The sequence below is a fragment of the Sceloporus occidentalis genome, unplaced genomic scaffold (genome assembly GCF_023333645.1).
Source record: "Sceloporus occidentalis isolate IW3139 unplaced genomic scaffold, rSceOcc1.0.p SCAF_160, whole genome shotgun sequence".
Lineage (NCBI taxonomy): Eukaryota > Metazoa > Chordata > Lepidosauria > Squamata > Phrynosomatidae > Sceloporus > Sceloporus occidentalis.
The window spans coordinates 1,546,090-1,573,778 of NW_028317140.1; the positions used below are offsets into that span (position 1 = coordinate 1,546,090).

The 27,689-nt window shown below is 43.7% G+C and overlaps 1 protein-coding gene across 1 annotated transcript in view; it reads right to left on the reverse strand.

Moving 5' to 3' along the window:
* The window catches only part of LOC149279848 (UV radiation resistance-associated gene protein-like), a 41,708-nt gene extending 14,140 nt beyond the window's left edge, over positions 1 to 27,568 (reverse strand). Inside the window, exons 1-12 of the mRNA XM_089500840.1 lie at positions 27,428 to 27,568; positions 21,460 to 21,577; positions 21,078 to 21,112; positions 19,833 to 19,994; positions 17,235 to 17,309; positions 15,742 to 15,827; positions 9,157 to 9,262; positions 8,452 to 8,578; positions 5,358 to 5,442; positions 4,186 to 4,273; positions 2,442 to 2,502; positions 1,892 to 2,057 (exon numbers count right to left, since the gene is read on the reverse strand). Coding sequence (XP_089356966.1) covers positions 1,892 to 2,057; positions 2,442 to 2,502; positions 4,186 to 4,273; positions 5,358 to 5,442; positions 8,452 to 8,578; positions 9,157 to 9,262; positions 15,742 to 15,827; positions 17,235 to 17,309; positions 19,833 to 19,994; positions 21,078 to 21,112; positions 21,460 to 21,577; positions 27,428 to 27,568 — 1,250 coding nt within the window. The remainder of the gene's footprint in view (positions 1 to 1,891; positions 2,058 to 2,441; positions 2,503 to 4,185; positions 4,274 to 5,357; positions 5,443 to 8,451; positions 8,579 to 9,156; positions 9,263 to 15,741; positions 15,828 to 17,234; positions 17,310 to 19,832; positions 19,995 to 21,077; positions 21,113 to 21,459; positions 21,578 to 27,427) is intronic.
* Positions 27,569 to 27,689: the final 121 nt, after the last annotated feature.

Below are 27,689 nucleotides of genomic sequence, written 5' to 3' on the forward strand. Positions count from 1 at the left end.
TGTTTAAAGGCCACGAGTTTCCCTCATTTCAGTTCAAATCATGATTTTGCACAATTATTTTATGTTTAAACCGTTTATAAAGCCGTTCCCTGCTGTTTCTATACGCATTATCGGGGCTTTTAGGGCCGTAGAACCCTGCGATCCCCTCATACCCAGCAAACATTCTGACCTCCTAGAAAAGAGGGGCATCGGGGGAGGAGAGAGGGGCATCAGGGGAGAAGAGCGATATCTCCGTAATCACAAAACTGAATTTAATTTTCCCAAAACAAAACCCAACAAGGAATTCTTCCCATATTTTTTATTCCCAGTATCTGATTTATAATAAGCTTTAAAAAAATACTGCACTTTTTTTTTTTTTTTACCCCAGTTGTAGTTTTTTGCCCCATAATATAAAGTTTTCAGGTGGCTGCATATCAGCCGTTTGTATGATTCTCGCTCTGTTATCTGACCCCCGATCTACTAACCCCCCCCCCCGACTCTTTATCATACTGCCTGTGGGAAACAATAGAACGGCTCGGTCTTAATCACCCAGCCGGACTCTCTGACTAATGAAAGTCTACGGAGGAGGGGACTTCATTAGCATCGCCATAAAGCGTCAGCTCAGTGCGGTGTTTGAGCAGAAATCATGAAAGTCAACCAACCTAAATTGTCAAACAAAATTACTATTAAAAGTTTGAGGAAGAAAAAAAAAAAAAAAGTCATTAAAAATTGCTAAAATAAAACATAAAAAAAAAATGGTAATTTTAGTTCATTCCGTGGACAAACATTTTTTTTCTGTAAAGTGCCGAGAATCATAGAACGGGGAGGACTGCTTAAAATCTAGAAGCAAATGCAAGGAATAAAACTAAATTGGACGTTTTGTGATTATCCGGGAATAAGCGGTCAGACAAGTCGTGCCGGCTCCCCGAGATAATCAGCGTGACAGAAACCGCTACTTACGGCCAAGTCAAATACACTCGTTTTACTAAAAACAAGGCTTCTGAAGACAGACTCTGCGCAGATCTCGCCGGTCGTTTCGGGGAGAGATTTTCCCGGTTTGATGAAACGCACATTGCTGCACGATGAAATCTCGCGGCCAAATCGCCTCCCCGCTACCAGACGTCTCGCAGAGAGCGCTCGCAGTCTTTGGATTATACTAAAATCTGCAAGATAAAGTCCATGGGGGGGGGGGCTATCTCACCCCCCTCCTATTTCATTTCACAAAGAACGGCCGGGATAGCTCGTCGCTTAAATATATTTTAGAAATGATTCAACAATTGTATATTTAACCCTTTCAGCAGCACGTAGATGACAGCACAGGAGACCGGAACTCATCCTGCCGGGCCCGGACCCTCGTAACCCGGGACCCCCGCATTCCCAGCGTCCAGACCTCAGGTTCCCAGAGCTCCCCCCTGAGCCCGGCTCCTGGCACGGGTCTCCCCGAAACGCTCCAACTATCTGCTACTCACCAGGGGCGTTGAGATGTAACCCGCGGGGGGGCCGTGTTCACGCCAGAGGTTTAATAAAATAATATTGCACGTTACTAATCAACACATGAATGTTTTATTACGCTAGTAACCGACGCTCTATAATTATCTCTCGAGGTCCCGAGCGGGGAGCGATCAACAAGAAAGCCAAGGAATGTTCCCGCCGAGCGTTCCAGCAGCGAACGGCTCTCATTAATACGGCCCGTGTGTGTCTTTGGGGGGCCGCCGATGACCCATCCGTGTAACAGAGAACCAGTGTTTGGACCAAGTCTACCGGGATAGCTCTACGAGGGCTGCTTGGATGCACAGACTGGTAAGAAGGGGTCTGCGGGGGGGGGGGAACAGACGGGGGGGTGAGCGGGGACAGTGAGAAAAAAAAAAAAAAAAAAGGATAAAAAGAAGAAAACAATAGTCTGGTCTCTCACTCTCTTTCCTTCTCCGTCAGCTTGTCGTTGATGTTGTCTTTGATGGCGGATCGGGAGCCCTTGTGGAGGATGGGATACCGCAGGGGGACTTGCAGAAAGAAGGATATCATGGAGACCAGGTGGGCCGTATAACCCAGAGCCACCGCTACACTCCCATCATCCTTTGCTGCCAGGGAAGAAAAGGAGCCGTTACGCGAGGATTCCGTGCCGTTCTCTTTCTAACTAAACTTGCCCAAAATTCCCTCTATCCCTCGCTCCAAACGAATATAAACAGACATAAAAATATATTAAAAAATATAAAAACATATTTACAAAAAAATAATACAAACAACAGGAACATATATATAAAAATGGCATTATTGGCCTGATTGGTGAACACAGCGATCACGTGACGTGGGCTGGCTGCTATTGGTTTCCGCAGTACGGTCTCATGTGACAGCTAGTGCCCCCGCAGGTGGCGTCGCGCTACTACACCAATTTTTAAGGGCGCAACAGAAAGGAAAACCCCCAGCCCCCCCCCGCCCCAAATAAAAAACAACATACACAGTACCTTGAAAATCCTCTGAATTCGGTAATTTCACGCCGCATATAACATAGTCCTTTTGGTCGTGCTGTTAAGAGAATAAATCACATGAAGCACCACAGAAACGAGTCTGAAACAGAGAAACCCATCCATGCGCAGCCGGCGGAATTTATTTATTTACTTCCGTAAATCAGATTTCCTGAGAAATAATTAAATAAACGGCTAATAATTCACTGGAAGAATCCATTGAAATCATTTAAAGGTAGAGACGAACTCCGCTTAGTCTAAGCCGCAGAACACCACGCTTATCTGCACAGCGACTTCAATCACACTCCTGGAATGACTGAGGGAGGTGGGTAAGTGGACCAGCCTCCCAGCAGAAGTGGTAGAGATGGCTGAACTGAGGCCAGGTGATTGCTTTTTGGGCAGCCGTATGAAGAAATGCATGGCTGGGAATTCCCATTAACCGGCAGCCCAGTAAGAATAATATTTGCGGATGTAATGAGTGTTACTCGAGGTGATGAGCAGCCTGAAAGAATACCATTACATAAGTTATGGTGGGTAAAGGTGATGGAAACCCTTCCACTTAAATTTAAGGGGTAGTAGAAGTATTATTAAACACTCATCTACAGACACCAGACAAGCCAGAAGGCTTGTTTTTCCTCAGAAATCTCATGGTGCTTTCACAACCACAAGGGATTCTGGGTAGGCGCATGCAAATAAGGTTAACAATTATCACCTTTGCCTCTATATCCACTTTATACATGGATTCCTTGAAAGTAACTGCCCGCTGTACAGGACAGCCTTTAGACAAAACTCGGGAAGAGGTACAATAGCCAGACCACCGCTCATTTTCAGCCTGAAAGAATAACGCTGAGTGGAACGCGGCGGGCTGAGTGACAAACAGGTCGGCGGATTAATCAGAGATTTAATGAGCAGACGCTGAAAGAGCTGGCGGGATAGAAGAACTCCATTAAGTTAATGATGCCCGTTAGTCTCTGCCGGAACTACTACGAGACCGGCAAACGACCAAGGTCGCACAAGGACACTCCCTCGCTTACAGATCGGGGCCACAAAGCCGGCCTAGGAGTCGCAGCGGGGCAAGGAGATTCTCCCCCGATACTCCATTGTTTCATGGGGTTAAAAAAAGGACAGGAGGGGAGTTTATTCCAAAGGAGGAGACCGGAATCTAACACTAGAGAGTCAGAGACTGAGATGGAACGGAAGGGAGTTTTACTTTACTGAGAGGGTGGTAGATAAGTGGAACAGCCTCCCAGCAGAAGTGTGCAGACTGGGAATTTATCCCGCATTAAATACAACCATGAAGCGACTCTCGGCTGGGCCAGTAAAGCCGCTCCTCAGGTAATTCATCGCGAGCCAAGAGCATTTATATTTTTGGGACGACGACATTGATCACAGCCACAGATAAAGGAAGGGATTCTTTACAGCGAGGACACTAAAGGTACGGAATCCACCGCCGAGGGAGGCGGTCCTATCAGAAATATACATTAACAGGGCAACAAATACCAGAATAAACATTTAAGAGCTTTTTAAATGCAAGGAGGAATCTGATCGCCTTTGGAGTCAACAAGAAATGTTTCCCCCTAAGTGACAGAAAGCGAAAAATACCTGAATTCATTTCTTTTTTTTTTTTTTTATTCTTTTCAACCAAAAGCGGGACGGATCGGTAGGAGGTTCACTAAAAACGCACAAAGCGATCGTACGCCGTAAAATAACGACGGCCTTCCCCGCTGGTTTGCGGATTACTCACCACGTCGATGGGGTAAATATAGGAAAGTTCAGACAGCAGCTGCCGGCAACGGATGGTCAACTGAGCGTTGGTCTTCAGGAAGGACTCCCTGACATTATAAAAAAAATAATGATAACAAAAAACGTAAGAAGCGACAAATCTCTCTACAGACCCCAGGAGCCTCCAGACCACGGGGGCCACAGAATGGAGACATCTACAACCAAGTAGAAAAACGCGTATCACTCCCATCACTCCTGTGCTCCAACGGCCCTTTATCACTCCCATCACTCCTGTGCTCCAACGGCCCTTTATCACTCCCATCACTCCTGTGCTCCAATGGCCCTTTATCCCTCCCATCACTCCTGTGTTCCAATGGCCCTTTATCACTCCCATCACTCCTGTGCTCCAATGGCCCTTTATCACTCCCATCACTCCTGTGCTCCAACGGCCCTTTATCACTCCCATCACTCCTGTGCTCCAACGGCCCTTTATCACTCCCATCACTCCTGTGCTCCAACGGCCCTTTATCACTCCCATCACTCCTGTGCTCCAATGGCCCTTTATCCCTCCCATCACTCCTGTGTTCCAATGGCCCTTTATCACTCCCATCACTCCTGTGCTCCAATGGCCCTTTATCACTCCCATCACTCCTGTGCTCCAACGGCCCTTTATCACTCCCATCACTCCTGTGCTCCAACGGCCCTTTATCACTCCCATCACTCCTGTGCTCCAACGGCCCTTTATCACTCCCATCACTCCTGTGCTCCAACGGCCCTTTATCACTCCCATCACTCCTGTGTTCCAAACACTTACATTCATTACAACTCATTGTGTCTACATCCGCTATTTAGGCGAAGGTTTCCTTTTAACGTATTTTCAAAGGATAAATATTAGAACGAGGCGGCGTAACCTGAAACTATACAGTCAGAGGCTGAGATGGAATGGAAGGAAGTTTTACTTTACTGAGAGGGTAGTAGATAAGTGGAACAGCCTCCCAGCAGAAGTGGTAGAGGGTAATACAGCGAGGGGATTAAACATGCGCGGGATAGACATACGGCTCCCGAATCTAAGACGAGACCAACGACTGATTAAGGTTTGAGTCTTTACAGCAGGAGAAACGGGCGACTAGACGGGGGGGGCAAATTCTAGGTTTCTAAAGTATATAAAGTCCACGCGACTCTCTTTTTTGTTACCTTTTCGCCGTGGATTCTTTCCTCAGCTCACTCAGAGATTCTTTCTGCTTTTGTAATTTCTCGTGCTCCGCGTTAAAGGTATTTCCTGAGATAAATAAAGTGAAAAGTAAAATAAAGCCCATGCGCCATCGCTCTGCCCCTCGTCCGGAGCCTGCAGGAAGCCATAAAAACCGCAAAATGCCCCATTTCTTCTCGGCGGCACGGAGCGGAGTTCACAGGCGTTCAAAGTCAGGAATTCAATATTTTAGGTCATTTTTTTATGGGATTTTTATGAAAAGGCCCAAAAACAAAGGGGGGGGGGGGGGGGGCCGGAGGAAAGTGTCAGATGTTCGATCGCAAAACCGTCGCTAAACGGGAATAAAGAGAAGCGAAGTTTCCACATGGAGTCAAACGTTCAAAGAAAGAACTTCATTGCGTTATCACGCTAGGGGGAAATATACAAGACGCGCGCTAATGAAACACACGGCGGCATCGGCTTTAATTCCAGCCCCCCCCCAAAATACATATACGTAAAAAATATATACATAAATAAGAGGATAATCGGACGGCATATTATGTTTTTGACTAGATTAAATATTTTATATAGGAAGTTAATAAACTCCGTGACCGGCCCCTGTATAATGTATAGATAAATCAGTGAGCGGCCCCCTGTATAATGTATAGATAAATCAGTGAGCCGGCCCCTGTATAATGTATAGATAAATCAGTGAGCGGCCCCGTATAATGTATAGATAAATCAGTGACTGGCCCCTGTATAATGTATAGATAAATCAGTGACCGGCCCCTGTATAATGTATAGATAAATCAGCGGACCGGCCCCTGTATAATGTATAGATAAATCAGTGACCGGCCCCTGTATAATGTATAGATAAATCAGTGACCGGCCCCGTATAATGTATAGATAAATCAGCGAGCGGCCCCCGTGTAATGTATAGATAAATCAGTGACTGGCCCCTGTATAATGTATAGATAAATCAGTGACCGGCCCCTGTATAATGTATAGATAAATCAGTGACCGGCCCCTGTATAATGTATAGATAAATCAGTGACCGGCCCCTGTATAATGTATAGATAAATCAGTGACCGGCCCCTGTATAATGTATAGATAAATCAGTGACCGGCCCCCTGTATAATGTATAGATAAATCAGTGACCGGCCCCCTGTATAATGTATAGATAAATCAGTGAGCCGGCCCCTGTATAATGTATAGATAAATCAGTGAGCGGCCCCGTATAATGTATAGATAAATCAGTGACTGGCCCCTGTATAATGTATAGATAAATCAGTGACCGGCCCCTGTATAATGTATAGATAAATCAGCGGACCGGCCCCTGTATAATGTATAGATAAATCAGTGACCGGCCCCTGTATAATGTATAGATAAATCAGTGACCGGCCCCGTATAATGTATAGATAAATCAGCGAGCGGCCCCCGTGTAATGTATAGATAAATCAGTGACTGGCCCCTGTATAATGTATAGATAAATCAGTGACCGGCCCCTGTATAATGTATAGATAAATCAGTGACCGGCCCCTGTATAATGTATAGATAAATCAGTGACCGGCCCCTGTATAATGTATAGATAAATCAGTGACCGGCCCCTGTATAATGTATAGATAAATCAGTGACCGGCCCCCTGTATAATGTATAGATAAATCAGTGACCGGCCCCTGTATAATGTATAGATAAATCAGTGACCGGCCCCTGTATAATGTATAGATAAATCAGTGACCGGCCCCCTGTATAATGTATAGATAAATCAGTGAGCCGGCCCCTGTATAATGTATAGATAAATCAGTGAGCGGCCCCGTGTAATGTATAGATAAATCAGTGAGCGGCCCCGTATAATGTATAGATAAATCAGTGACTGGCCCCTGTATAATGTATAGATAAATCAGTGACCGGCCCCTGTATAATGTATAGATAAATCAGCGGACCGGCCCCTGTATAATGTATAGATAAATCAGTGACCGGCCCCTGTATAATGTATAGATAAATCAGTGACCGGCCCCGTATAATGTATAGATAAATCAGCGAGCGGCCCCCGTGTAATGTATAGATAAATCAGTGACTGGCCCCTGTATAATGTATAGATAAATCAGTGACCGGCCCCTGTATAATGTATAGATAAATCAGTGACCGGCCCCTGTATAATGTATAGATAAATCAGTGACCGGCCCCTGTATAATGTATAGATAAATCAGTGACCGGCCCCTGTATAATGTATAGATAAATCAGTGACCGGCCCCCTGTATAATGTATAGATAAATCAGTGACCGGCCCCTGTATAATGTATAGATAAATCAGTGACCGGCCCCTGTATAATGTATAGATAAATCAGTGACCGGCCCCTGTATAATGTATAGATAAATCAGTGACCGGCCCCTGTATAATGTATAGATAAATCAGTGACCGGCCCCTGTATAATGTATAGATAAATCAGTGACCGGCCCCTGTATAATGTATAGATAAATCAGTGACCGGCCCCTGTATAATGTATAGATAAATCAGTGACCGGCCCCTGTATAATGTATAGATAAATCAGTGACCGGCCCCCTGTATAATGTATAGATAAATCAGTGAGCGGCCCCGTATAGTGTATAGATAAATCAGTGAGCGGCCCCGTATAGTGTATAGATAAATCAGTGAGCGGCCCCGTATAGTGTATAGATAAATCAGTGAGCGGCCCCGTATAGTGTATAGATAAATCAGTGAGCGGCCCCGTATAGTGTATAGATAAATCAGTGAGCGGCCCCGTATAGTGTATAGATAAATCAGTGAGCGGCCCCGTATAGTGTATAGATAAATCAGTGAGCGGCCCCGTATAGTGTATAGATAAATCAGTGAGCGGCCCCGTATAGTGTATAGATAAATCAGTGAGCGGCCCCGTATAGTGTATAGATAAATCAGTGAGCGGCCCCGTATAGTGTATAGATAAATCAGTGAGCGGCCCCCGGTATAATGTATAGATAAATCAGTGAGCGGCCCCGTATAGTGTATAGATAAATCAGTGAGCGGCCCCGTATAGTGTATAGATAAATCAGTGAGCGGCCCCGTATAGTGTATATATGATTATATCATTATTTCGCTCACGTCTGTCTCGCAGCGCTTTCTGCTCTTTGTGCAGCAGATCGACCTCTCGGCCCAGAGCTTTCTTCTGTCTCTCCAGCTCGTCCTGAAGCACCAGGATCTTCAGCCGCAGGCACTCCGTCTCCTTCTTCTGCGGACACAGAAAGACTTCGTCGGAACCAAACCCCTTCCCCGGGCATTTAGCCCCCCCCCCCCCATCTACATTCACACGGGGAGCGGGGAGCGGAGAGCGGAGAGCGGAGAGCGGAGAGCGGAGCGCTGCCACCACCTCCACTGCTTTAGGAGACACGGAGCTTCATGCGAGACGAGGGGCAGCCGGAGGGGGAGCGGCGTTACCCATTCATTCCCCATCCTTACAATCATTACCAATAATTACTAATCATTAACCATACAGATAACGAGAAGGGCCAGAGGCATAATTACAGAAGGGGTGGGGGCGACCACGACCATACCAATTCCCTTACAGAAATGTAATATGTATAATATATACCCACAATAATAAATTGTAGAGTGTAAGCTCCTGGGCGCAGGGCCCTCCCTCACCTGTTGTCTCTGTTAGTCAGTTTGTTATGTTATATACTACTTGTTATGTTCTGTCTACCCGTTGTACAGCGCCTCGGAATTTGATGGCGCCATATAACACAATAATAAATATCTTATTTATATATAATAATTAAATTATCTTTCTATCCATCTCACAAACATTACCAGCTGGTTGCTGGAGGAAGTCAAGCGTAGTTTTTCTTCAATTTCCTTCCCCACTTTCTGGACCGTAGCTTGCGTTTGTTTGATTGCGCACTGAGCCCGATGAAGCCTGCAAAACGTAACAAAAGGAGGAAAAAAAGGGGGATTTAACCCTCCAAGCGCCAAGTTTCCACAAATCTATATTCGATTATAAAATAAATATAAATCCAAAGAAGCCAAACAAAGTCCATCGATTGGAGAAGGCTGTATAAAAGTGAAATGTGGGCAATACATGCAATAAAAAAAACCACTTTAGATTGTAAGCTTGCAAGGCAAGCGCTCTTCACCCAACGTATCAGTTCGTCTTGGTCAGACCCTTGGAACGCAGAATTGTTGGCGATAAAATTAATTTCCGTAATTTCACCCACTTTCACCCGGTCGGATGTAACGCGTCTCGCGCGTCTCTGCAGCGTTTATTTGCTTTGCGGTAAAACCCGCAGTCCGACGGAGTAAGCAGACAATGCAACGGGACATAAAAGGTTTACGTGGAAGGGTTTTTTCCAGCTCGTGTCGGCCCCCGGCAGCACAAGGTTAACGTAGGCTGCCGGGCTCTAAAATAATGTTCAAAACACATGTTCAGGATAAAACGCCAACCCCCGCGCATGCACGGGGATCCGTCCGTTATAAGAGCGGACTTTAAAACATGTGGCTGTAACAGCCGTAAGTCAATCGTATCCGAGTGCACCGAACCATCAAGAGGCGGCTTCATGCGCAACGAGGGATCTCCTCGGACCGCCGGGGGGGGGCTTAGTGTGCAGATCTCGGGGAATTAACAGCGATCGCATGAGTGAGAGACCCTCGTTCAGGGAGGAATACGGCAAAGCTCCCCGCGTTAAAATAAAATCCAGGAGATGAGGCTCGGCCACGACAAAGAGCGAAAGCAGCAGCCTCGGCCGGGTGCGAGGAGAGGCTTCGCGAATACTTAATGGCTGTTTCGGGGAGGAATAAGTGGCAAAGCAGGGGCAGATGCGGCCATCATAAAACGAGAGCAAGAAAGTAAACAAAAAAAATAAATAAAAAAAAACTTGTCAACTAGGTTTGTAATTTTGTGAAAAAATTGAAGAAATTGGTATATTTTTATGCCATATCTAATAAAACTAAAAACTGATGACACCGCCGGCTTTGGTCATTTGGCGGTCAGAAGGTTTAGTAATTACCGCTGGAACATTAGACCTGCATCTCATTTAATACCTTCCTACGGAGAGCAGGAAGCGCTCGTCCGTACACTTCCTGCGCATGCTCAGTGGCGCTCACACTGAAGTCACTGAAGCCGTAGCCAATTGCTACGCTAGTAAAACATCCGAATATCATACATGCCCCTACCCCAGATTATTTCAGCCCAGCTCCTGTTGAGCTGAATGAGAACCCTACTGAGCATGTGCAAGAAGCATACTGGGGTATGCAGCCTGCTGTCGGTAAAGGCAGCAAGGGGGAGGAGCCAAACAAGACAGAGGACCGGCAATAACTTTAGCACGCTTCCTCCGATCGGGATCCAGTAAAACGCGTCGGGGAGCAGAGAAAGCCGACTCCGATACGCATTTTAACATGAAAACGTTAACCGTTTCCAACACCATTTTACGCTCTATAACCGCACACGTTCTCTTTACGACATTTATTTCGGTAAATATTGGTCAAGTGGAAAGTCATAAAGGAACGATTCAAACATGATATGCTTTTTTTTTTTTTTTTTAATATAAATCATAGCAGAGAGTCCCCTTTAATTATTTTTTTTACCTCGTAGAAACACAAACTACCGTTCAAAAGTGTGGGATCACTTAGAAAATTCCTGGTTTTTGAAAGAAAGGCAGATTTTGTCCATTAAAATAACATGAAATGTTTCAGAAATCCAGCACAGACAGGGTTAATGTTTATCACTCCCATCACTCTTGTGTCCCAATGGCCCTTTATCACTCCCATCACTCCTGTGTCCCAATGGCCCTTTATCACTCCCATCACTCCTGTGTCCCAATGGCCCTTTATCACTCCTGTGTTCCAATGGCCCTTTATCACTCCCATCACTCCTGTGTCCCAATGGCCCTTTATCACTCCCATCACTCCTGTGTCCCAATGACACGTTGTGTCCGCTGATCCAAGTTTAAAATGCTAATTAATCATTAGAAACCCTGTTGCAATTATGTGGGTAGACTCAAAGTACAGACAACACTGCTGAATGAATTCCTGGTGCTGCCCCCCCCCATTGGCCCGCCGCAGGGCATGCTGGGACAGGGTCCCACCTCAATTTTTATTTTATTTTTACACCCCCCCCCCCCTTACAAAGGCTGTCTAAACCAAACAACATGTGAGAGATAACTTAACGGGGAGGAATAATCGTGCAGAACCTGAGAACAGGAAGAAAACGTGTATATACCCATATATATATAACTTGGTGTATGGATCTATAAAATGAAGTTTTAGGAAAAAGAAGGACCTGTCTTAAGGGTTAAATATCTAATTTCCAACTAACTTCACACCCCTCCGGCTTTATCAAGCATCCGGAATTCTTTTTCAACGCCAATAAATTCTTAATTCGCCTAAATTCTAATTAACAGGGCAACTCGGGCCGATCTCCACTCACACGTGAATTATAAAGCTACGCCACACGCGTGTATACATCGCCACGAGATAAAGATCAGAGCCCGAGCCACGGCACGCTAAATATTTACTCGCTAATTCAGGAAAACCAGATTTTAAATGAAAGCTAAACCTAAAAACGTGGTTTCATTTGTAAGAACTTCAATAACGTGAACATTCCGCGAGATAAAAGGATTAGACTTTGCTTATTCATTTCGGGTAGATTCCCAGACTAGCATTGTGTAAAAACGCCCCGGGGGGGGGCGCGTCGCAGAGATCCTAAACCGGCCGTATATCATCCTGAAATATAAACTCGCGTCTCACGTCAGCGGCCGTTGTTAAGGATCGTTCGCGTATTTTCATCGAACGTTATTAAGGAGCAAAGTTTTGAAAGTGGTCTAATCGCCATAGCAACCAATGTAATGCCTGGTCTCATCTAGCGGAGCGCAGTCAAGTCTTGAGTAACCCAAATTTATTGATGGATCTTTAACTTGCTTTTTTTTTTTTTTTTACAGACACACAGAATGACACGTCTTAGGGGCAGACATTATATATATATATATATATATATATATATACATACATTTATACAAATTTTATATATAAACATTTTTTATTTTTAGTTATCACAATCCCATTGCACAGCGCTGCGGAATATGATGGCGATATATACATATATCTTATATAGATATATTTATAATAAAACAAGAAGTGCACCGTGAGATAATAGACAGCGCAGCAGTGCCACCTGGTGGCCACAAAAAAGTACTGCGCTAGCCTACAATGAATCTTGCACATATATTAACATATATTATTATTAATAATAAAGGGCCAGCGCATTTTACAGAAGACAAACACCCAGCGTACAAATATTGCACCAACTAATACGTTAGTTTGAAGCTATTAGACTTGGGTTTCTTATATTCATTTTAAACCATAAATGCAAAGGACAGTGCAGTGTAAAATAATAAAAGCATTTATTTTGTTCTTTAACAGCCTGGATAGACATCTCTACCCAATGCCGACAATCTGTGTACGGCAGGTATATTAAATAAAAAAAAAAATATTGGATTTTTGTTCACAAAACCCTGAAGAAGAAAAAAAAACAGCCAACGCCCCCCGAAAAGATAATGTTGCATCTGTAACAATTATACTGAAATTTGGATTCATGTTACGCTGCAAACCTTTATAAATGACCCCAATGTTACTAATTCGGAAAGACAAAAAGCCTATGGCACCAAACCGAACAAGAATCCAATAGGAGGTCTCCTTAAAATCTGCAGAATCTTAATAGGGAATTTGCAATGGATGACATGAATGATTGCAGAATTAACCAGTAAGAGGAGACACCTGTGACTAACGACAGGTTTTAACTAAAAGTATATCTAGTCTGTCTACATAAAATATTCACAGGACAGATGGCAAATGTCATCAGTCTAGGACCAAATAATCTTTGATTACCGCAGGTCGCTTACAGTCTGAAGTAACTTTTTAGAGTTCGAGAAAAAGAAATGAAACAAAGAATCCCTCCACATAAATCAAATAATAATAATATTAAAAGTTTCACATTCAAGGATGTGATGTAAGATCCCGGCGGGAGGGGACGTAAGATCCCGGCGGGAGGGGACGTAAGATCCCGGCGGGAGGGGACGTAAGATCCCGGCGGGAGGGGACGTAAGATCCCGGCGGGAGGGGACGTAAGATCCCGGCGGGAGGGGACGTAAGATCCCGGCGGGAGGGGACGTAAGATCCCGGCGGGAGGGGACGTAAGATCCCGGCGGGAGGGGACGTAAGATCCCGGCGGGAGGTGATGTAAGACCCCAGCGGGATGCGATGTAAGACCCCGGCGGGATGCGACGTAAGACCCCGGCGGGATGCGATGTAAGACCCCGGCGGGATGCGATGTAAGATCCCGGCGGGAGGCGATGTAAGATCCCGGCGGGAGGCGATGTAAGATCCCAGCAATGAAACCGAGAAAAAGCCCTAAAGCGCGAGCATTAAAGTTAAGCATTACTGTACCTTTAAACGCCGTCAGGAACCAAACAGAGCGTGTAATGGCGCCGCCTCGTGGCCACAGAAATTACGGCAACAGCCTTCTTCAAACGTTAATCGTGTTCGTCTACTTGTAATCCTGCTGGAAACCATATAGCAGGGGCGTCCAACCTGCGGCCCTCCAGCTGCTGCAGGACTACATCTCCCATCCTCCTCAGCCAGCCCCTTAGCTGAAAGAGCATTGTGGGAGAGGTAGTCCTGCAGCAGCTGCAGGGCCGCAGGTTGGACGCCCCTGCCTTATAGGATGAACACTGTATACATTATATGCCAGAGGCGGGAACGGATCTGTCCAACGGCAGGATCTAAATTATAACTCCATAGAAACATAAATGTAGAGAAGGAAAGGCCATTAAAAAACGATTCCATCTGACCATATACGCTGCGCTGGAACGTGGACACAAACGGGCGCACATCGCATTTGGGAAGGGATTTCTGTTAATCGCAGATAACTCGTTTCTTAAAGGGGACTCTCCAGCCACCTTGTACTTCAATGCCATGCGGTCCCTTTACATTTTCATTATGTCCCTTTACAAAAGCATGGGGGGGGCTTCTGCAGAATCCCCCTTCCTCCGCAGAGGGTTAGGGTTACGCACAGGGGGCATCACAATCTACCCATACATTCCAAGGAGAAACAAATGCCCCTGGCGGTCTACCTTAAGCAGAATGCCCCTGCTGGTGTTACCCTCGGATGGTAATATCATGCGCTATACAGCTCCCATACAATAGCATCTGTCTAAAAAAATTAATTATCTAATATATCTAATAGCCAGATTTTTTTTATAAACGTAACTCGAAATATTAGTGTACACGTGTAACCCCCCCCCCCCCCGCCTTTTACTTAACAAATATGCTAAATAGTTCTGAGAACTGGTGAATTTCCCAAAACGTGCTGCAGAGCTGACGATCCGCGGGGCCGCACCAAGCACAAGCCATCGGTTTTCTAAGATGTGGCTTTTAAAAAAAAAAAAAAAATGTAAAAAAAAATCCCACGCAGCGTTTTCCCTTTATATGCAGAATCGGCACTTAACGCAGGTTTGTTAAAAGATGTTTAATGCTTGTCAGATGTGTGACGGAAGACAAATGAAAGTTATTATGGAAAAATTTATTAAATACTCTTGTTTTTTTAGCCCCAAATCCTGCAACTGGTATCTATTAGTATCTATCTTGGTTATTTTTCAGTCCTGCAGTTATGTTTTCCAGGTGGAAATATTTGGATCATTATCCATAAAAAAAAAAAGAAAAGATAATTCCCCAGATTAGGACCACGGCCATCACGGCTTCAGATTGCTTAAAAATGGAATCGTCAACTTAACGCATCACAGCGGAAAGCTGGTCGACGCAGCGGCTGATTTACCAGCTGACCGGGGCAATAAACCGGCTGAGATGCGAGTCAGACGGCTGCAGCGATGGATCAATCGGAAGCCCTCCGCACGTGGAGGGACTCGAGGGTCCCCAATCGTCTGTTACGGCGGACAGCAGAGGAATCCACTATGGATCTATTACAGCGATAGCATTAAAAGTGACCATGCAATTCATCTTTTGAGCTTACAATCTATTAGGAGGTCGAGGGGCAACGAGACAGAAGGAGAGAGGCTGCTTGGGTGAGGAGGGTTTGATTGCGGCGAGGGGGATGTGGACCGGTCACCGGTCTGGACTGAGCTCGGGTCGGTTTGTCTTAGTCTGTCAATTCTTGTCTTGTCATATCCCTTGAATTTATGGATTGTATTAAGCGCTGCGTAAACTGTTGGCGCTATATAAATAAAGGATAATAATAATAATAGGAGGTTAGATTGAAAGCTTCTGCGGACGGACGGGGTTCTAAGGAGGAGAGAGTCTCGGAACGGGGAATTCTAGAACGCCGGCAGAGAGCAGGTAAAATCCGGGGTACGAGAGCGGGACGTCCGGGATAGAGAGCGCCCCTCTTACCTGAGCAACGAGAAGACGTCATACGAGTTCCGGACGCAGCTCTGATCCACCTGCAGATGGCTGTTCCTCTGGGACTCTGTGTGGCTCTGCAAGAACAAACATATACATTAATATATATATACGCACATATATACCGGTATACATACACACACACACACACAGGTATACATACATATATACACACATATATACCGGTATACATACACACACACACACGGGTATACATACATATATACACACATATATACCGGTATACATACACACACACACACGGGTATACATACATATATACACACATATATACCGGTATACATACATATATACACACACACACACAGGTATACATACTTATATACACACACACACATATATACCGGTATACATACATATATACACACACATATATATATACTATATATACACACACACACACATATTAATATATACACACACACATATACCGGTATATATTATACATATATACATACACACATACATATATACACACACACACACACACATATATACCGGTATACATACACACACACACACACATATATATATATATATATATATATATATATATATATATATATATATATATACACATATACACACACATTAATATATACACACACACACACACACACACACTAATATATACACACACACACACATATATACCGGTATAATTATATATATATCTATCTATCTAGGGAATTAATAGAATTGGAATAAACTGTAAAGATGAATAGAAAGCCCCGCTGTCACAACTTCCCCTTAAAGCGCTCCAGTCCGTACGAGACGACGCGATAAAGAATCTTATTATACAGATAGATACATAGATATATATGTACCTAGAACTATAGATTATATATATCCTGGATATAACGTACACACACAGATCATAAGCTCATGAAAGGGGCTCTCAGAAGCCCCCCATTCTTGCCAGGAAGTTTGTATCATAAGATTAGATGGCAGGCTCAGCTTCTGAAGTATCGGTAAATGTGTCTTTGTTATATATTTACCGTATTTGCTCGATTATAAGACAAGTTGGGGGCATATAGGGGGGTATAAGGCATATCGGGGTGGGGGGGGCAGATGTGCATAACTGGGGAGGCAGGTTGGCAAATAAAAGGAAATAAAATCAAAAAATATTTTTGCCAATCACAGCTTTTATTAAATATGAAAAAATAGTTTAATGAATATTTACTAATAAAACTTTCCTTACAGGGTCGTCTTATGGTCAGGCCTTTTCTTTTATTTCTAAATTAACATTCACATTGTCTTATAATCGAGTAAATACGGTAATAACCGCTCCGTGTTTCATTGTACGGCGTTGGGGAATATTAGCCCATAATAAAGAATATAACAGACATTCGCTCGCCATTGAAAGCGAGAGCGATAACGAGGAAAGCATTTTATTACACAATGTTTCCGGCGAGCGCACCGTGTAGGTGAAAGTACTTATTTTTAACCCCGCGTTCGCTTACCTTGCTTTCAAACGAAGCGCCATAATAACCATCATTCAGGCCAAAGATGATTTCGTTGGGGTTACAGGCGCGAATCTGGAAGACATAAAGATCATTAGTGCGGGTCACACGCCGTAACGAATGAACGCGTCCGCTCCGCGCGGTCATATTACATTCTTAACTAAATATTGAAAGCGCGAGAAACGGACATTTTCCCCCCACTAGGTAAGCAAGGCTAACAAATATAATTTTAGTGGGACCCCCCCCCCCGTAGCAGCCGCGTATAATTTATATATATATGTCAAATTGTGAATAAATGGGGTTTTTTCCCCCACCAAAATTTTATTCATAAAAAAAAAAAGTCTTATATTGTTATTATGTCTTATATTATTACTATTATATTACTATTAATACATTACTATTATATATTATAAATTATATATTACTATTATTACATTATTGCTATTCCCGTATTTGCTCGATTATAAGACGACCCTGATTATAAGACGACCCCCCAAATCTGAATATTAATTTAGGAAAAAAAGAAAAAGCCTGAATATAAGACGACCCTATAGGAAAAAAGTTTTACCAGTAAATGTTAATTCATCTAAACTATTTTTTAATAAAAGCGATGATTGAGAAAAATATTTTGGTTTTATTTCCTTCTATTTTCCAACCTGCCCCCCAGTTATGCACATCTGCCCCAGAAATGCCTTATACCCCCTATGTGCCACTCTGCCTCCAGAAATGCCTTATACCCCCTATATGCCACTCTGGCATTTAGAGGGTTAAAAGCATATTATGGGGCACAGTGGCATTTAGAGGGTTAAAAGGCATATTATGGGGCACAGTGGCATTTAGAGGGTTAAAAGGCATATTATGGGGCAGAGTGGCATATAGGGAGGTTTAAGGCATTCAGGAGGCAGAGTGGCGTATAGAGGGTTAAAAAGGCATTTCTGGAGGCAGAGTGGCATTAAGGGGGTTAAAAGGCATTTCACAGAGCACTCTGCCTCCAGAAATGCCTTATGCCCCCCATTTAACACTCCCTTTCCCCCTCCTCCAAACTTACCGGAGCTTCTGACTTCCCTGTCATGTAGCCGGGGCAGCGTGTAGATCCCACGCACTTCCGCTGCAGCCGGAAGGAGGCGTGGCTAGCAGACAACCCCCGCTGCTAGCCACACCTCCTTCCTGCTGCAGCGGAAGTTGTCTACGCGAATCGCGTAAACGTCCACACGCTGCCCCAGCTACACACCGGGGACTCAGAAGTACCGGTAAGTGGGGCGGGGCGGGGGGGGGGGGCGGAGGAGACGGGAGGAGACAGGAGGATCCAGGTCCCCTGCAGCTGCGGGGGGGGATCTGGATCTTAGTCGTCTCATAGTCAGACCTATTTGAGGTCTGATTATAAGACGACCCCGATTATAAGACTAGGGGTATTTTTCAGAGCATTTGCTCTGAAAAAAACCTTGTCTTATAATTGAGCAAATACGGTATATATTATTACTACATTATTACTATTATTATATTATTACTACTATATATTATTATTACTATTATATATTATTACTACATTATTACTATTATATATTATTATATTATTACTATTATATATTATTATATTATTACTATTATATATTATTATATTATTACTATTATATATTACTACTACTATATATTATTACTACATTATTACTATTATATATTACTACATTATTACTATTATATATTACTACATTATTACTATTATATATTACTACATTATTACTATTATATATTACTACATTATTACTATTATATATTACTACATTATTACTATTATATATTATTATTACTATTATATATTATTATTACTATTATATATTATTATTACTATTATATATTACTACTATTATATATTACATTATTACTATTATATATTACATTATTACTATTATATATTATTACTATTATATATTATATTACTATTATATTATACTATTACTATTATATTATAACTATTATATATTATTACTACATTATTACATTATTACTATTATATTATTATACTATTACTATTATATTATAACTATTATATTATTACTATTATATATTATTCTTATATTATTACTATTATATTATTATACTATTACTATTCTATTATATATTATTCTTATATTATTACTATTATATATTATTCTTATATTATTATATTATTACTATTATATATTATTCTTATATTATTACTATTATATATTATTCTTATATTATTATATTACTATTATATATTATTCTTATATTATTACTATTATATATTATTACTATTATATATTATTATATTGTTATGGTTTCAAAAGAAAAAAAACTACTTGTCCGGAGGAAAAAAAATAATTTGCGGGGATTCACAACAAAAACACGAAAACTTCTTAAATCTACTTAATTTCTGACAAAACGGAACTGGAGCATTTTAACCCCCCCCCCCCAATTATTTGATATTAGACTGTAAGCTCTAAGGGGCAGTGCCCTTCATTCCTATTGGACCCTGTTTGGAACGTTCATGATTCAGGACTAATTATACTTTATCATCCCGTAAATGGTAAAGCGCCAAGTATATCTGTTACTGCTGTATGAATACATTAGATATACCTGAGGACCCAAATATCGCAGGCCATCCAGATTCACTTTCCACTCAATGAGCAGCCGGTAAACTTCTTTCTTCCCTCCCCAAATCCGCACCACAAAACACGACACGGACGTGTCCAGCCGGTCGGGCACCAGACCGAAATCGAGACTTCGCCACGTGGGGTTCTAAATCATAAAAGAGGAAACAATTTCACCAAAGCTGTGAAGAAGACTCACTACACCCCGACTCCTTATCATACTCCCTGTGGGAATTAATTATGACTCGGTCTTAATAACCCAGAAGGACTCTCTGACTAATGAAAGTCTATGCAGTGACGGACTTCATTAGCATCGCCATAAAGCATCAGCTCAGTGTGGTGTTTGAGCCGGGAAAGTCACCCAAAATATCACATGACTGACAGCAACGGCGGCTCCAGGTCTGCAGATAAAGGGGGTTTATTGGGGCAAAATGATAAAAACAGACATTACTGTATAGAGCGCCGGAGGAGGGGGTTATTAATGAATACAGCGCCGGAGGAGGGGGTTATATTACTGTCTAGAGCGCCAGAGGAGGGGGTTATATTACTGTATAGAGCGCCAGAGGAGGGGGTTATATTACTTACACAGTGTCGGAGTTAGGGCTTATTAATGAATACAGTGCTGGAGGAGGGGGTTATTACTGTACACAGTGCCAGAGGAGGGGGTTATATATTACTGTATACAGTGCCAGTGGAGGGGGTTATTAATGTACACAGTGCCAGAGGAGGGGGTTATATATTACTGTATACAGTGCCAGTAGAGGGGGTTATTATATATACAGTGCCAGAGGAGGGGGTTATATATTACTGTATACAGTGCCAGTGGAGGGGGTTATTAATGTACACAGTGCCAGAGGAGGGGGTTATATATTACTGTATACAGTGCCAGTGGAGGGGGTTATTAATGTACACAGTGCCAGAGGAGGGGGTTATATATTACTGTATACAGTGCCAGTAGAGGGGGTTATTATATATACAGTGCCAGAGGAGGGGGTTATATATTCCTTATACAGTGCCAGTGGAGGGGGTTATTAATGTATACAGCGCTGGGGGTTCTGTCCCGGTGAGACAGATCAGTAGGTGAATGTCCTGACGGCAAAGCCAGCTCGTGGGACTTCTCTTTTAAAAACATGGTGCAGTTTAATAAAAATGTACTTCGAAGATAATGAATAAATAAATGAAACCAAGAAAGTAAAAACAATAAAACGACTGAAAATGTTCCTCGGCTTACCAGAGAGTCCCGGACGACCTCGCTCTTGTAAAATTCTGTAACAGAGAAATAATAAAGACACCAAAGTTGCTGAAGTTTCACTTCGTGGTCAGCGATTCGCCAGCCCCCCCCCCCCCCCCCCGTTATTAATAATGACAAGACCGGGTCTTTACGGCTGCCCGGGAGAAAATACCCCATAAAGGAATATTACGCTTCAAGGGGGCATATGATGAAAGTGCCTATAATGGCGCGAGTCCCCCCTTTAACAGCGTGAAGACCACCCTGCTTTATTCCAAGCCGGGATATCGGGTTGTATTTTCAGAATCACACCGGATGGCGGTTATTGGGTTAATGTCGCTCGCATCTTGTATCGCCATTTTATTTTTAACCCTTTCTCCGATACCTTTATACATTCTGGAGTCGTTGCACAGGTGAAGCGTGAAGTACGTGTCGAGGAGACGGTAGCCGCTTTTACTGACGACGTTCCTGGCGGCGATGTATCGCAGGTGGCGCAGGCGTCTCTGCAAAACACAGAAGCCAAGACACGGGTTACAACGTGGCCAATGAGAGCGAGAGGGTGACGTACAACGTAGGACGCCCCTGTCATAAATGATAAAAATAAAACAGTAAAAAAAATAAATACTAAATGATGAAAATTATAAAAAAAAAAATAATTATAACAGTCAACTAGCCTAGGACAAAAAGTAAAATAAATATATATATAAAAGGCGCATTCAAATTTGACTGTAACAGATCATTTCCGTATGGATCAATCACATGATCGAGTAACCGCGTGTAATTAGGACGAAACTACCCCCAAAGGGGATTTGTACAAATAACACAAGCATAGACGGGGGGGGGGTAATCAGAGACTTGTGATTTGGGCTCATTTCACGAGAAAATCATGTGACGGCGCACAGAATCCGCGAGTGCCCGACGTCCGAGAACAGAGAGCACGAAAGCCGGAAACAAACCGAAGATCGGATCAAACAGAGTGATTTACAATTATTTTACCGTTTAAAATTGGTGATTTATTTCATTAAGATTCCCCCCCCCCCCCCGGGAATGAACTTTAATGAGGACTCATGCTGTAAACGGAAATGTTCCCATAATTACATACATTAACGCGGACTCTAACATACCTCCGCTTCCTGGGGAGAAATAAAATACAGGGGGGGGGGGGTTATTCCAAAAGAGTAAAATATTAGTAAAGTAAAACTTCCTTCCATTCAGTCCAAGCCTCTGACCCTCTCGTTTTAGAGTTCTGACTTGTTCTGAGAGGGTGGTGGATAAGTGGAACAGCCTCCCAGCAGAAGCTAATACAGTGGATCTAGTGAACAGGATAGGAGCAATCGCCAGAAATTGTAAAGCTTCTTTAAATAGCGCAGCCGGCTCACAGCTTAGCGGCTCGCTCTGGTTTCTGTAATTCTCGCGGTTATCACATAACGCCTTCATTACGCAATCGCTCGGAAAACACATCCGAGGCTGCAACGTCTCATTAAGAAGATAACGGGGAGGAAAAACAAATCATGGAACACAATACGGCAAACTACGCTGGATAAAGCTGATCTTACCGCGCAGAACCACTTGATACGACATGAACACTAGTCTCCAATACAGAATACATCACTCTAGATTGTAAGCTCTTTGAGCCGGGCCCTCCTCACCTGTAGTGTTACGTACTACTTGTTAAGTGCTGTCTACCCATTGTACAGCGCTATGGAATATGAGGGCGCTATATAAAAACAACAACAACACATTGTACAGCGCTACGGAATATGAGGGCGCTATATAAAAACAACAACAACACATTGTACAGCGCTACGGAATATGAGGGCGCTATATAAAACAACAACATTGTACAGCGCTACGGAATATGAGGGCGCTATATAAAACAACAACATTGTACAGCGCTACGGAATATGAGGGCGCTATATAAAAACAACAACATTGTACAGCGCTACGGAATATGAGGGCGCTATATAAAACAACAACAACAACACACTGTACAGCGCTACGGAATATGAGGGCGCTATATAAAACAACACATTGTACAGCGCTACGGAATATGAGGGCGCTATATAAAACAACAACACATTGTACAGCGCTACGGAATATGAGGGCGCTATATAAAACAACAACACATTGTACAGCGCTACGGAATATGAGGGCGCTATATAAAACAACAACACATTGTACAAGCGCTACGGAATATGAGGGCGCTATATAAAACAACAACACATTGTACAGCGCTACGGAATATGAGGGCGCTATATAAAACAACAACAACGTGTAGGCTGTTTATAGACACTTTATAGGCAGGACTGTTATTATATACATTATTATTATACATTTCCAAGATAACGCTGCCGGGTGGAATTATAGAGACGCAGCGATGCGAATCTACGGAGCGCGGACTTCCCGAGACCCCAAGTCAGAGGCCGATCTCTTTATTTCTACCATCAAATCCCAGCCTCACTCATCACCCCCAAAAAGGTTTCGAGGTAAAGAGGTCTCATTGAAAGCGTCGGCCCCTCACTTATAAAGTCGCTTCCAAGGAGGAGAGTCCAGGGTTTAAGGACTTTTTTACTTTACAGATACGATGGCAGCCTCCCGGCAGAGGCGGTAGCGGGTAATACAGCGAGGGGATTAAACATGCGCAGGATAGACATCCGGCTCCTGAATCTAAGACGAGACCAATGACTGATTAAGGTTTGAGTCTTTACAGCAGGAGAAACGGGCGACTAGACGGGGGCCGGATGGGGGCCGATCTGCCGGTGAATGCCAAGTTACTAAATTCACGCCTCAAGGAAGAAAGTGGCGGTTACCCTCCGTTATTACGCGTCTTTCCTGCACTGTTTAGCATGGAAATAACCGGAAATCCGATACGAATCCTGTCTGTCTGCGAGGACGTCGCCCCTTTGTGTAAAAGATAGCGCTCTTTAAACCCTCGGAGTGACGGCCACGGATGGTCGGGGGCAGTCTGAGCCCATCCAACGGCAACTACAATAACCGGAAGGAAATTAACTGACCGTTTCTATATAATAATAATAATAATAATAATAAGGGAAGTGGAAAGCGGCCCGAACACTTTTGTAATCCATTTTATTACACAGGGCACAACAGAAGCCCCAAAAAAACAAAAAACGTTTAAAAATACAAAACAAACCATGAAGACTGCATCAATATTTAGTTTCTTGGTGCAGTTTTCTAAAGGAACAGAATGTTTCAAAAAACATCCGCTTCTATTTACTGAAGATGAATAATATTGAATAATATCGCATATGCAGATTGAGACCGGTCAGGAAAAGAACGGCGAGAGAAAAATACTGTAGAAGAAGAAGAAAAGACAACGGAGACATTGGAAGAGGAGATGAGCCACGACTGTGGGCTCCTACACACCATTCGGGGGGCGCCTACACACCGTTTCGGGGGGCGCCTACACACCGTTCGGGGGGCGCCTACACACCGTTCGGGGGGCGCCTACACACCGTTCGGGGGGCGCCTACACACCGTTCGGGGGGCGCCTACACACCTTTCGGGGGGCGCCTACACACCTTTTCGGGGGGCGCCTACACACCTTTCGGGGGGCGCCTACACACCATTCGGGGGGCGCCTACACACCATTCGGGGGGGCCGCCTACACACCATTCGGGGGGCCTACACACCATTCGGGGGGCCTACACACCATTCGTTTCTGGGACAGAAATTCCTCTTCTAGCTGCACAAAGCCAGCCCTTCCAAACCAACCGACCGACTCGCACGACCCGGATCAAAACTACTGACATTTTTTTTATTTTTTATTTTAATTTTTTTTTTTAAATTTTCATGGGACAGAAAGAAAATCAAACGGCAGCGTTAGGAATAATATTCTATATTTTCATTAAAAAATAAAAAAAAAATTATGGTCCCGGCGGAAAAATGATTTGTTGGCGTCAGAGAAGAGCATTTTTTATTTATTACTTTGACCATTTAATAGAGATTAAAAGGAAAAAAAAATCACCGTAACAGTATAACTCATTTAAAGCAGAAATAGTATTTTTAAAGAGGAAATCAAGCTGTTTGAGAGCTACACGTTACCGCGTTACACGGAAGAGCAAATGCTCGGCATTGGGGGCCGACAATAATTCGAGGGTTACATCCGTGTTCCCAAAAACGATATAAAAAGCAGGGGTTTGTTTTTTTTTTAGGATTGACGGCGCCCTGTCTCACCGACTCTATTCTAATTGTATCGCAGGTTTATGGGGTTAAACGTGTTTGATCTTCCCTGTTTTATTGATCTGCCCTGCCGTGATCAAAGATGTTTCATGTTAAAAAGAAGCTCTGCCGTTAAAGCGTTGGTGTCGGCGGGCGCCCGCGGCTCGCGGGGGCTTAATGATACATTATTAATACTCTGCTTTGTAGCGCAGGCGGAAGTCGCTACGAGGCAGGGCTGGATAGGCGTCAGCACGGGGTCTCGCTTAACAAGTATTACAATGTTTCCGGCCCCGGCTCGTGACACGCGTGTGGTGCGGAAAACCCTACCCCGGCTTCCATCTAATTGAAATATTCAGCAGGCAGGGTGTGTGGGTTTCTGTATCCACTACTACTGCTCATTATCGAAAACAAAGGGCCATCAGGACGAACTACCAGATATCTGCCCCTTTTATCAATATCAAGACTACAAGAGAGGCACAGAAAGAGCAGGGCTGCGAGAAGCGGGGCAGGTCTCGTAACACCTTGTGGAAAGTTACTCATTGGGACTGCAGCCTAAAAAAGCAACTTTAGTGCCTGGAAACCAATCAAATCTTACTGTCTACGGGGGGGGGCGGAGTTTAGGATAACCTGTCGTCTCTGCTGTTCTTGCTCCGTACCCAGAATGCGCCGGGTTTTAAATAAAAGGAGTGTAGCAGATTTTTTAAACAATTTTTATTTTTTTATTAAACTATTTTTATTTCTTTTTTTTGAACAATTTCTTCATATAATTCCAAATTCTGGTAAACAAAAATTAAAAAAAAAAAAAAAATCACCAAAAAAAATAATCATAAAATATATATATATATATATGTAAAAGTTTGGGGAACTTTTTTTTCCAGCGTGAAAACACCTGAAGCGGATTGAGTTTTTAACGTACAATATTTATCCAGAGCGCCGAAAATAAGAGGAATACGTCCGCGGCTGATTCATCGAGTTACACGGCGGCAGCGCTTTCCTCAATATCTACAGGGTCACGAGTTTCTGAGCCCCAACTACCGATTACCCGGAAAAATCTTAGAGCGTTCAGTCGCAGATATCAGAAAGCGGCTATTTGTTATTTCAAGAGATAAAAGATTAAGAAAATAATGTGAAAAATACTGTAAAAATGACAGTAAAAGGAGGTTGATTCAGTGCGGCGGAGTAAGTAGTCAGTAAATATAACAAAGGAGGGGATTCTTTACAGTGGGGGCAGTAAAGGTACGGAATCCACCGCCGAGGGAGGGGGATCCATCAGATACACCGGATGCCTCCGAAAAGGGTAAAAGCAGGACATTCAGGGGTCAGGGGTATAAACATTTTAGGGCTTCTTGATCCGAGGAGAAATCTGATCGGCTTTTGGAGTCAGGAAGGAATTTTCCTCCTCAATGTTAAAATCCGAAAAATAGCTTAATTGGAGATTTTTTGGATCAAAAGCAGGAAGGGTCGGAAGGAGGGATAAACTGGATGGGCTGAGGTTTTATTCTTTCAACCTGAATGACTATGTTACTGCATAATAACAGAGCATTAGCACGAGCTGTGTTATAAAACACGCTACATGCTTACATGTCACATATTACGGAACCTTAAACGCCGGCCGTGAGAGCCAAAGGCGCGACCTTTCCAGCAGGAACCTCATCCAGGGCTTAAAGGGTTAAACATTTAGAACGGCATTAAAGGAAGCTGTGCCATTACTCCTATATCTCGCAGGCACCCTGTCGCCGTTCACACAGCGAGCGCTTTCTGACAGTACAGCCTTAAACGCTTGGTTCTAATAACCCCCGGCCGGGCTGCGCATGCCCACCTTCCTCCCCATTCGGATACATCATGCCAAAGAGGATGGTGGTCATTTGCCCGGAACTTCCATGGGTTTTAACGAGTGGGAACGCGATGACACCTATAGATTTCCTATACATTTCCTAGGAGAGGATAAAGCACAGCTTGTCATTTTACAGCTGGAGGAGGATCACACATTAACCCTTTTGTTTTCAGAGGGGGCTCCAAAGCCAGTCAGTGTTACTCATGGCCCCCCAATGATATCGGTTATCTGCTACACATAGTACATGCCCCGTATCAGGGCTAATCACCCTTGTAACAGGGGGCAAGACTGGGGGGGTGACCCCAGAAAGCAGCTGAAGGTGCAGAGCTGTGCATCTCACCTGCTGGGTGTGCAGCTCGACGTGCAGAGACCGGGCCGCCGCTCCGGGACCGGAGACTATCCCGACTCCGGAAGTGATGGGTCCAGAAGACGCGTGCAAAGTGTCCCTCCCTCCGCGGGCGGCCGTGCCAGGCCCACTCATGGCGTCAGTATACAGCGGCCGCCGATTCTCTCCGTGACAGCGGCTGCAGCCTCTTCTCAAGCACCACTGCCTGCCGCTTCCTTCCGGGTCCGCAGCGCGCGCCAGAGGCGCGCACGGTCTA